This window comes from Chiloscyllium plagiosum, chromosome 7, assembly GCF_004010195.1.
Source record: "Chiloscyllium plagiosum isolate BGI_BamShark_2017 chromosome 7, ASM401019v2, whole genome shotgun sequence".
Lineage (NCBI taxonomy): Eukaryota > Metazoa > Chordata > Chondrichthyes > Orectolobiformes > Hemiscylliidae > Chiloscyllium > Chiloscyllium plagiosum.
In genome coordinates, this window is record NC_057716.1 from 65,564,873 (window position 1) to 65,577,327 (window position 12,455).

At 38.7% G+C, this 12,455-nt stretch overlaps 1 protein-coding gene across 2 annotated transcripts in view; it reads right to left on the bottom strand.

Moving 5' to 3' along the window:
* Nucleotides 1-12,455, bottom strand: part of lrp2a (low density lipoprotein receptor-related protein 2a) — a 333,042-nt gene that overhangs the window by 60,230 nt on the left and 260,357 nt on the right. For both annotated transcript variants that reach the window (XM_043693942.1, XM_043693941.1), the window contains 3 exons: nucleotides 10,725-10,856; nucleotides 6,117-6,260; nucleotides 3,698-3,863 (listed from right to left, as the gene is read on the bottom strand). In XM_043693942.1, coding sequence (XP_043549877.1) covers nucleotides 3,698-3,863; nucleotides 6,117-6,260; nucleotides 10,725-10,856 — 442 coding nt within the window. The remainder of the gene's footprint in view (nucleotides 1-3,697; nucleotides 3,864-6,116; nucleotides 6,261-10,724; nucleotides 10,857-12,455) is intronic.

Sequence of the window (12,455 nt, forward strand, 5' to 3'; positions counted from 1 at the left end):
AGCACTTCCTCCTCTGTAATCTGGTCATTTTGCAAGATGTCACCATCTATTTCCCTACAGTCTATATCTTCCATATCCTTTTCCACAGTAAATACTGATGCAAAATATTCATTTAGTATCTCCCCCATTTTCTGTGGCTCCATACAAATGCCACCTTGCTGATCTCTGAGGGGCCCTATTCTCTCCCTAGTTACCCTTTTGTCCTTAATATATTTGTAAAAACCCTTTGGATTCTCCTTAATTCTAATTGCCAAAGCTATCTCATGTCCCCTTCTTGCCCTCCTGATTTCCTTCTTAAGCGTACTCCTACTGCCTCTATACTTGAAACTCTATTCCTTGAAACTCTATCGAACACAAGATCAGTTTGGAATCACACAATGAGCAGACCAGGTCAGGACATCAAATTTCCTTTGCTATAAGATCTTAGTATGTTGGATTGATTCTTACAAAAATCATAGTTTTGTAGTCACTTGTATGGATATTAATTTCAATTCCAGAGTTTTAGAAAAATCTGTCGATTTACTTCATTTTCACCAGGTGCCATGGTCGGATTTAAACCTCATAACATTAGCCTGGGCCTCGAATTACCAATGATATCACAATTGTACAAATATCGACACACACCAGCTGGTTTGGAAATAGTTTCTACCCTACTGTTGTTAGAAAACTGAATGGACTCTCAAACTCTTAGCATTCGCCTGTACCTGTGTTTTGGTTTTTGCCACTGTTTACCTATTATTTACTTATCTATGCTATTTAACTCTGTGATCTGCCTATATTGTTTGCAAGACAAAGCTTTTCACTGTGCCTCAGTACACGTGATAATAAATTCAATTCAATCTCCCCACACTTATTACAGGATTTGTGAGATCTATTAGTTCCTTTGACAATCTATGATATCTTACAGTACACCATTCTCAACTGCTGTTTGATTTTCTTATCCATGATCCTGAACCAACACTTTCATTCTAGAAGTGTTCACACATAATACATCATCAGGACTAGGCCACGAAGGAAATACAACTCATGAGATCACTTTTCTTCAGGCTGCTGGCAATAGCAAGAGAACTGGCTGACTCCTCAGGCAGAGCAAGAGGCATTTTATTTGCATGTGAGTACGTGTCATTTTTCCAGCTGTTTTATATTTATATAGCTGTTCCTAATCCTGATCCTCAACCTTCTCTCTATTTACAAGGTCCATCTGGTCTCCAAATGTGCATTTTCTTGTAATAGCCAACACTCTGCCTGCAAATCCTTCTAACTTTACCTTTGTAGGTTGTGAGGAGCAAAATCCATCCACCTCAGGCACCATTTAGAGCACGAGAAGCTAGCTAGAAATGTAAAATGGACAGCACAAGTTTCTACAGGTATTTAAAAAGGGAAACAAAATGTGATCCTCCAGAGAATGAGAATAGGGAGTTAATAGGAGATAATAAGGAAATTACAGGTGAAATGGACAAATATATTACTTCTGTTTTCGATAAAGAGAATACAAAAACACCACTCCAACAGCTACAAACATAATAACTATAAATCAGAAGGTGGAAGGTTAAGAGGAACTAACAAAATTACAATGATGAGGCAAGTGTGGTGAAGAAAATGATGGAACTGCAACTGACAAGTCTTTGAGTCTTACTGGACCTCATTCTAGGGCGTTAAAGTAGATACATTTATGTTATTTTCCCAAAATTCCCTAGATTCAGGAAAGTTACCCTCAAACTGGAAAGTAGCAATTATGACCCTTCTATCCGAGGAAGAAGGGAGAGCGAAAATGGAAACTATAGACCAGTTACTTACAAAGATTCAAGGTAATCAGGAACAGTCAGCATGGTTTTATCAAAGGGAATTTATGTTTAATCAAATTATTGGTATTCTTTGAAAGAGTAACATATACTGTAGATAAAAAGGAGCCTGTAGAAACACCAAATTTGAACTTCTGGAAGGTATTTGACAAGGTGGCACATCTAAGATTATTCTGGAAAATGTAGTCTATTAGTGTAGGTGCAAAATACTAGCATAGAAAGAAGAAAAAAAGAGACTGCATAAAAAGAAAGCTTTGCCTGATGACCAGGATGTGATGAGTGGAGTCCTGTAAGGGCCTGTAAGGGCCTCAGTTCTTATTTTAACAATTGACATGAATAACTTGGATGAAAAGAATAAATGCACATCACAGACAATGCCAAAATGTTAGATATGAAAACTGTGAAGTAAATATGGAAGTTACAGATAGACAGGTTGAGTGAATGGGCAAAACTCTGGCAGATAAGAGCATTGTGAATGAAAATCTTCATTTTGACAGGAAGAATGAAAAAGTAGAGTATTATTTAAATGTAAAATGAAAAGTAGAAATATGAAGTGCCTGGGGATTTAGGTGCTCTGGTGCAAAGTTAGTATGCAGGTACAGCAAGTAACCAAGAAGGCTAATGGAAAACTATCCTTTATTGCAAGAGGAATTGGACAAAAAAAAGTTATGCTTCAGTTATGTGGGGCATTAGTGAGAGCACATCCTGAATACCGTATGCAATTTTGCTCTCCTTATTTAAGGAATATAAGGGCACTGGAGGACATTCAGAGGGGTTTTACTGGAGTGATATCTGGAATGATTACATTGTCTTATGAAGACAGGTTGAACAGGCTAGGTTTGTTTCCATTGGGGTTTAGAAGAGTGGAGGTGGCTTGATTGAAATAGCTAAGATCCTAAATCATTTTAACTAAGTGGACTTGGAATGATTGTTTTCTCTGTGAACAAGTCCAGAACTAGGGCCACTGTTTTAAAATTTGGAGTCACGCTTTCAGAACAGAAATGAGAGAAACTTCTTTTCTGTGATGGACTGTGTAACTTTGGAACTCTCTGCCTTGGAAGACAGTGAAAGCGGGATTCATTGAATAAATTCAATGTCAAGGTGGATAGATTTTTGTTCGGTGGGGAATGAAGAGATATTAGGGACAGATGGGAATATGGAATTCAAACATAATCAGATCAGTTGTGATCTTATTGAATGGCAAAGAAAGCTCCATGGTCTGAATTGTCTACTTCTGCTCCTATTTTATATGTTTGCATCATAGGAAACAGCACCTTAACCAGGGCCCACACGTAATTCAGAAACTTGGTTAGAACATGGATCCCCATGGTGTAACATCTTGGGTACTAGTGGGCAACTCCATTTTGCTTAAAGCTTCTTGGACTACTTGCTGCCCATCCCTAAGTGCCCTTGAGAAGATGGTGTGGCAGAATTCTTTCCTGAATCACTTCTGTCCATGTGGTGCAGGTACACCCACGGTGTTTTTAAGAAGGCAGCTAAGTTATTTTGACCTGAGTGACTACAAAGTCCACATTGCTATGGCACAAACACCAGCCAGTACTTCAATAGAAACATGAGATCAGGAAGTTTGAGTACACTGCAGTACATCAGAAATGCTGAGGGGGGAACAGAGGAAATAAGTTCCATAGATAGGTGGAAATGAGCTCCTGAATGGCCCTGAATGCGCGCCAGGTTTGGAATATGGGGAAAGGTTTGAGAATAAAAAGTGTTGGTGTAAGTTATATGTTTCACAATCTTGATTGAGGACTTCAGTAGAAACTGCGAATGGACTCAGAGGTCAAATGATCACGAATAAGTCAATTTCTCAAACAATTCTTATTACTGAAACTGAATTTCAAATATCCTAGGTGTTGTTTCGTATTTTTGTTTCTTACTTTCCAACCCAGTCCACAGCAATGCCATCAGGAGTCACTACATATTTAAGATTTAAGTCCACTGTTGTAATAGGATTGTTTCCATTGTCATCAAAAGTAGTGAGAAAGGCTCGCTTTATAGCACCAAATTCTGCGCCACGTCCCAGGACAGTCCAGTACACAACACCTGCAGAAAGGAAAAGGCTATGGTTACATTTTATTATGTCTTGGATATTCTAGGATTAATTAAGTGACATAGTTTTCATGCTGAACTGTATATAATGTTTAGTACGCTCAATATTTTGTGAAGGTAAGTGGAAAAATAAGATCGTTAGGAGTAGAAGTTGGCTACTTAGACCAGTAAACCTGTTCTGCCATTCACTGTGATTTTGACTAATCTGATAATCCTCAATTCCACTTTCCTGACTTTTTCCCATAACCCTCAATTTCCTTATTGATTAAAAATATGTCTGTCTCATCTTTGAATATACTTATTGACCGAGTCTCCACAGCCTATCCTTATGGCTGGCCTCTGTGGCCAGACATCACCCACAGGAAGTAATGTTTCATGAAGCTCATCGTGTGACTATTTTAACACTAGATAAACACAAGAACCCCTTTCTCATTTGTGCTGCCATATTAGAAGAAAAAAAAATCAGAAAATCAGAGCACCAGCTTTAATTTTAAAAGGCAACTTTAACTATTGTGCTTTTTCTAAAAACCGTTCAATGATAAAGTGAAATATCAATTTATATCAATATAAAGAACTGCTTGCATTCTCTTAAATTCTCATTTCAATACGTACCTTGAGATTTTGAAAGCTTTTAGCCCTGAATTAACTCAGGACACAAGCAAGGCTTGCTGGGGTTTGGCCTCAAGATTTCCCCATTACAATGCTAGCAAAAGATTGGGGTCACTTTATCTCCTGAGTTTCCTTTGCATTTTGACAGAAATATTCCCAACTAAACCTGAAGATTATTACCACACTAAAGAATAGGAGCAGGATTCTGCATAAATTTGGGTCCACGCAGAATTGGTCCTCAGTGTAAAAATAGGTGGTCAGAGAGGTCTATAGTAGATCATGGTCAGGAGGAAAGCTTGATCAGGGAGACTAAGGTTTCTAAAGACACCATAACAAAATGAACAATTGACCTCAGCTCCTTCTGTTCATGCCAATACTTACCACTGATAGAATCACATTGGGATTGATGGGACCTTGATTCTCATCCATTAATGATGCCCTCACATGCCTTTGGGATGTGCCTTATCCAACACCAAATTAAATGTTGGTAAAATGGTTGCAGCAAGAGCCTTCAAGCACCTGACTTTATTCACGTCTTTGACTCATTTCAGTTAGATGGCTAGCATCTCTTAGTTGCAGATCAACTTGTTAGCCACATCTCTGAGAATCCCTGCAGTGTGGAAGCTGGCCATTTGGCCCATCAAGCCCACATCAACCCTCCGAACAGCAGACCCCTACGCTATCTCTGCAAATCCAATGGCTAATTCACCTCACATCCACATCCATGGTCACAATGGACAATTTAGCATGACCAATCTATTTAACCCACACATCTTTGGATGGTGGGAGGAAACCAGAGCACCCGGAAAACATACACACACATAGACACAGGGAGGAAGTGCAAATTCCACACAGACAGTCATCAAGGGCAGCATCAAACCAGGTCCCTGGTGCTGTGAGGCAGCAGTGCTAACCACTGAGTCACCTTGCCACCCAAGGTCTTCTCATTTTGTTTTATATGAATGTTTTTCAGTTGGAACAAGCTGTAAACAAAGGTTGCTCTGAGCAGCATGATCATGCACATAATTTTCAATGCTTGCACACTTAAAAGAACAGGCTGTTTACAACAAAAAAAAATTAGGGAATGTTGGTTGTAATTGAAGCTCTTTATAGAGCTCTGCACTGCATTTGGGAAGTAATGCAGAAGAAGGAAAGACTGATTCTAATGTTACTGCAAGGTGTGGTCCCAACAGTGACTGTGGAGAAACTCAACTGTCTCACCCATCAGCTTGCCTTTCCAGTTAGAGAATGCAGTGGAGAGAAATTTGCAATGAAGAAGAGAGCAAAACTGGTCATTGCATTCTTCTAAAATTAAGTCTGGACATAATAAATAATCTAATATGTACAGACAAGAGGATTCCTAATGAGAAACTAAATCAAGATTTGGAGGTGCCGGTGTTGGACTGGGGTGTACAAAGTTAAAATCACACAACACCAGGTTATAGTCCAACAGGTTTAATTGGAAGCACACCATTGTGCTTCCAATTAAACCTCTTGGACTATAACCTGGTGTTGTGTGATTTTTAACAAATTACTAATCAAGATAGTTTATGCACATTATTAATCTTTACAGAATGTAACCACATTTAACTGGTTTCTCTATGATACTTAAACTCAATTTTCACATCATTTACATACTGAGATCTGGATCTTCTGTATCCCAGATATAATCAATAGCTTTGATGTCTTCTTCATTCTGAATATAATCTGTGTATTTTTCAGATGACATGCTGTATCGCCGAATGCGTACACTATCTGGCAAAAGTAAGATAGGAGGATTCCCTAAAATTCAACAGGATAAATGATTAGTACTTGCATCATGTATTCATCATGGTAAGCCTTTCAACAGCATTTTGTCATTTGATATGGGTGTACGCAATGTTCATTGTTAAGACAAGAAATCCCTTTTCAAGAAGGTTAACCTGTCTGCCATTTTTCCATATGCTTTTCTCTTCCACAGAAGGCATTCAGCCTGACTGATACCAGTAAAGGGAGCGGAGGGGAAGTAACCTATTAACAGCAACTAGCACAAATCTAAATGCCAGCAAATTAAAACAAATCAAAATAAAACAAAGAAGAACAAGCAGCAATCTTTGAAATGCACACTTGTAAGTCAATACCAGGGTTGGATTTTCATTTCCTGATCAAGGTAGGAAATCTAAAATGTTGATCTTTACTGTAAACATGAATTCTTTCTTCGTTCCTTCGTCCATGCTATTTTCTTTTTGCGAGTTAAGGGTCTTGGATCAAGACCCTTCATGCACTTCTTTGGAGGACAAGGATGCCACTGAGATTTCTATTGGGAATTTGAATTTCCTATTCCTTCCACCCCACTTGTTTCCTGGGCTGTTATGGGTTTGGAAGCCCTAAGTTAAAACTGCTTTGTTGTGCAGTTTATGATCACCAGGAGTTCTATTAAGGAGTCAGGGAAATTCTTACAAATAAATGTTAAACGCTTTGATGCAAAAGTCAGTACTATATTCAAATGACTGACAGGATATCTGGCTAGAATTAAAACAAAGCACTGTTTATATTCAAGTTCAAATGGACTCCTGTGTTTAGATGACCCAAACCGTGTTTTGACTCCTAAGCTCAGTTTGAATGCTTGCCCAAGTTTCAAAATCTTCAGAACCATTTATTTAGAGGAGGTAATCTTTTCACATTTTGTTTGATGGTTTAAGAGATTATTAAATGATTATCTATCTTTGTGTGGCAAGTAAATGAATATTTTTTTAATAGGAGATTGAATTGAATTTAGACAAATGCGAGGTGCTGCATTTTGGAAAGGCAAATCAGGGAAGGACGTATACAATTAATGGTAAGGTCCTGGGGAGTGTTGCTAAACAAAGAGACCTTGGAGTTAGTTTCATTTTTCCTTGAAATAGGAGTCATAGGTAGTTAGGCTAGTGAAGATGACATTTGATATGCTTTCCTTTATTGGTCAGTGTATTTAGTATAGGAGTTGGGAGGTCATGTTGCAGCTGTACAGGACATTGGTTAGGCTACTTTTGGAATATTGCATGCAATTCTGGTCTCCGTCCTCTAGGAAGGACGTTGTGAAACTTGAAAGGATTCAGAAAAGATTTACAAGGATGTTGCCAGGGTTGGAGGATTTGAGCTATAGGGTGAGGCTGAATAGGCTGGGGCTATTTGCCCTGGAGCGTTGGAGGCTGAGGAGTGACCTGATAGAGGATTATGAAATCTTGAGGGGCATGGATAGGGTGAATAGATAAGGTCATTTCCCTAGGATAGAGAAGTTCAAAACTAGAGGACATAGGTTTAAAGTGAGAAGGGAAAGATTTAAAAGGGAACTAAGGTGCAACTTTTTCACTTAGAAGGCGATGCATATATGGAATGAGCTGCCAGAGGAACTGGTGGACGCTGATACAATTACAGCATTTAAAAGTCATCTGTTCGGATATATAAAGAGGAAGAATTTAGAGGGAAATGGGCCAAATGTTGGCCAATGGGACTAGATTTATTTCAGATATCTGGTCATTATGGATGAGTTGGACCAAAGGATCTTTTTCCGTGCTGTACATTCCCTATGACCCTACGGACAGTTGAGTGAATTTTAATTTTTTGAATGGCTTCATAAGTAAGAAACCTTTTTCACTATGAAATGTGTTTGGCTGACAGCTCAATTAGTTGGTTACATTTCTTTTACCGATCATTCAAAGGTATCTTCAGGATGGCCCATAATGGATACTGGGTGAATGTCTATGGAGGGCAATGGTGGACACATGGAAAGTATGAAGAAGCATTAGGAACATGAGAGAATATGGGGAGATTGAGGGAACATGATGGAGCATTATAGGACATAAAGGGTCGTGAGGGGAGCACAAGGGTATAAGGAGTAGAAAAGGTAATATGCTCGCAAAAGGGGACTTTGGGTGTAAGAGGGGATATGGGAAGCATGAGAAGACTTGGGGAGCAATTTCAGTGTTGCAAGCTGGTTGACATCATGATCTGTATTATATTCAGCAGGCATTAGCTGCACGAAGGTGGTGGTGGTGGTGGCAGTGGTATTGTTATTGATTTAGTAATCCAGACCCCCAGGCAAATGCTGTGGGGACATGGCTTCAAATGTCACCATTAGTGTTGGTGAAACTTGAATTCAATTATAATGATGACACTGTTGATTTTCATAAGATCCCATCAGATTCATTAATGCCTTTAGAGAAGCAAATCTGCAATCCAGGTCTGGTCTTCATATGACTCTAGACCCACAGCAATATGGTTGACTCTTAACTACTCTCTGAAATGCCCTCCAATAGACGTACAGTTCAACGGCATGGGAGTGGATAAGGGATACTGGCCTTGCCCATATCCATACAAGTATGAAGAAATAAAACAGCACCAACAAAATCAGGTCCAGCATGACTTTGGGCAGATGTATATGTGTATGCAGCAGACATAATTTTAGACCACAAATGACCTCTACAGCGCCCAAACAATGAGCGCTATTAAGTCCAATCCTGTGCCACAGGTTTCTTGTGTGGAGTTCAGCCTATCTGGTGGACAGGAAATGGATTCACTGGTATTCACATAATATTTTCACTAAAATGAAGCATGCAAAGAGTTTGCAGATTTCAATATAATTTTAAGCACACTTTATTTTCGTCCTATTTATACAAGATACCTAAAGAAAATTCTCATCTCTTGGTTGTTCCACAAACCTAAAACTCCTTCAACCCTTCCTGTCACCTCATCAACATTTAATCATACAGAACTTGAGTATGATGAAAAAAGACACGTTTTATTGATGCTTTTTGCCATGCACTCGAGGAGAATTTGCAAGAAATGTCAATGTAAATGAAAAACAACTTGTATGCTGTTTGAAAAGAGAGTGCTAATCGGTTGGCAAGTGGATTCTGATTGGTAGAGGAGTTACCTTGGAAAATGCACAGTTAGATGATGACTGACGGTTAAATACCATGCTTTCTTTCAATTTTAAACCAGGCAATTTGTCTTTGGTGCAGTCCTGAGAAATGAACCAGAGAATGGTGCTCAACTATTTTCTTGAGTTGAAAGAGATGCAGTATGCATTCAAGTTCTCTCTGTCCACAAAGAACAGATGCTATGTCTTAATATGCACAGGTTGTGATAAGTAGAAGTGAACCACACTTACTCCATATGCTGCCCAACTAACAATGCAAATGTCATTCTCAATGTAAATCTTCACAGAATTCGGTTTATTTAACAAACATTGTCTAATTTTGGAATTACTTTAAATATTTGCCACTGTGGTTTGAGTTTGCAAGAATAGGCTCATTGGGTGTGGTCAGTACCTTACCTGTTGCAAACACTCAAAGAAATATGTTGTTAGATATAACCTGCCAGTCCCTGGGGACATATGGCCTATGTATCCAGCATCACGCAGGTACTGAAATTCATACATCACATAACACATTTCTGTAATGGACAAAAAGTAGTTGTGGATTGACAGCAGCATCCAGTTAGGGATGAATACCATTCTGGTTGCTAATGCGTAGGAGCAAGGCAAATATTCAAACACTTGAAATACCTTCCAATCTGAGATAGCATGGGCACTTTTCAGAACCGAATTTGTCGACAGTAAGCCCCTGCATGAGTTATCATAGCATATGGCAAGAACTGATTCATCAGAGTAGCCATTATCCTGCAGGATGTCTTTGATATGTCCTATTTAACAAATAAGTCAAAGACATTTTACAAGGTTGCTGATAAGGCCAAGCTTGTGTGTGGAACTGTAGGAATCTAATTGTGCATATTTTTAGTAATATTTTTGGTAAGCATATTTTTAACCAATAAGATTAAAGATGGGAAGAGAAATAGCTGAATGAACGAATTGGATGGTGAATTAAAGCAGTGAATTCAGTTACAAATTGGATACAGAAAGAAATATAAAGCAAGGATTATTAAGAGAAGATTGAGAGAGAAAACAAAATAGAAAAAAATAAAACTATTAAAATTAATATTTTAAAAATTCCCTGAACAATATAAAGGAATAAGATCAGTCATTTTTTTGGTGCAGAAGACTTGATTGGCAAGCATTAATGGGTCATCGTGTCACTATTAAGTAATTCTAATAGCTTTAAATGTCTGGTACACCGACTTTGTGTCTACATCACAGACACAGCAAATTCATGACATTCAATACATGTCTATGTGAGGCAGATCAGATGAATGTTGTAATTGTTCTTTATTTGACCTTATGTTGGCTGAGTACATAAAAAGAATAAATAAACAATGCAATGCAATTACCAGTTGCCATGCACTGAGTGCCATGCTCCTCCACAATAGATCGAAATCCCTCAGCACAGAAACACTCATAGCTTCCCTTGCTATTTTTGCAATTGTGAGGACAGGTGCCAAAGATCTCGCACTCATTGATATCTGAACAATGAGAAAAATGTAGTAAGAAAGCGTTTGATGCAAAGATTCAATTTCAAACAAACTGTGAAATTAAACACTAAATGATAAGATGTACAACTTACACTATGGACGTACATGGAATAGTGTAGGTTAGATGGGCTTCAGATTGGTATGACGGGTTGGCGCAACATCGAGGGCCGAAGGGCCTGTACTGTGCTGTAATGTTCTATGCTCTACACCTTCATTCTTGAGCCTTATTTTACAACTGGTTCAAGACTCCTTCCTCTTTTCCAATAAAAATGATATTAGTTCTCTAAAATCACATCCGTACCTTGTCAGGAGTAGCAGATTTAAACTTGTGTCCAATAGTTGACATGTGACTCAACACAGGAACAGCTTGTTAATGTAAATCTCACTTTTACTGCAGCAATATATCCCTAGGGTTCATCATATGAGACACTAACAACATATCACACAGCTCTTAGGAAAGTTGATCAAATATTTGGTCAAAATGATAGGTTTTAAGGAGTGTCTTAATGGAAAGAGAGAAGTAAAGCAGTGAAGAGATTTATGAATGGAAATGTAGAACTTACGACTGAGAAAGTTAAAATGCACATTTTTCAAAGATGTTGCAAAGAAAATGGGGAATGTGCAAGGGGTCACAACTGGGGCAGCTCCTATATTTCAGAATATGGACACCTAGTAGGTAGTCGTGGCTGGATTTGGTGGAGTCAGGGGCATGGAAGGGGAATGAGAAGACATGGGGAAAAAGAGGGAAAGTGAATAAAGAATATTACAAACAATTACAGATGAGAATATTATGTTGCTTAAAGCAGTCTGGGCCACCAAAGAGGTCAAATCTCCAAACTCTTGTTACATTGCCTGGTGAACTAGATTTGCTGATGTATGATGTGGCTGAGGCAGTTGCCTAGCTTGGCCAACCACGATACCTTTCTAATGGGACAGCAGTTCACCAGGTCTGGGAGAAGGTGGCAGTCAAACATAGTGAAAGACCATGACAAATTTAGGAAATTGTAAAGACGCTAACAAGGTAAGATTAGCCAACAATATCATAACTCAAAATATTACCCTGTGCCAATATTGCACATTTGCTACTTGATCTATGCCAAGATGTCACAACCTTAAAGATTTTCACTGGTTAATAATGCTTCAATAGATCATACACTGAAATTTCACTCCTAAGTTATCTTTTACAGGCTGCACATTTTAAAGCTGCTATAATATCAGCCATGGACATGGATTTGGATTTCAAAGTTTCTTTACCAATATGTTTGAAATTGGCGGTGGTGGGGTCACTTATAAGATCCAGCACCTGGCATTTTCTCCATTTCCCAGCCTGCCTCCCCAACCTATCCATTATTTTACAGGCAGCAGTGGAGACACCTGATCTTTGGCATATATGGTGTCCAAATGATGACCATGTAATTGTGTAATGTGGTGCCCACTGCTATTATAAATCACAGAATCACAGAATCCCTACAGTGTGGAAACAGACCCTTCGGCCCAACAAGTCCACACCGACCCTCCAAAGAGTAACCTACCCAGATAAATGTGACAACTTATATCAGGCAAGCTGATATGGAGGAAAAGAGGAGGAGA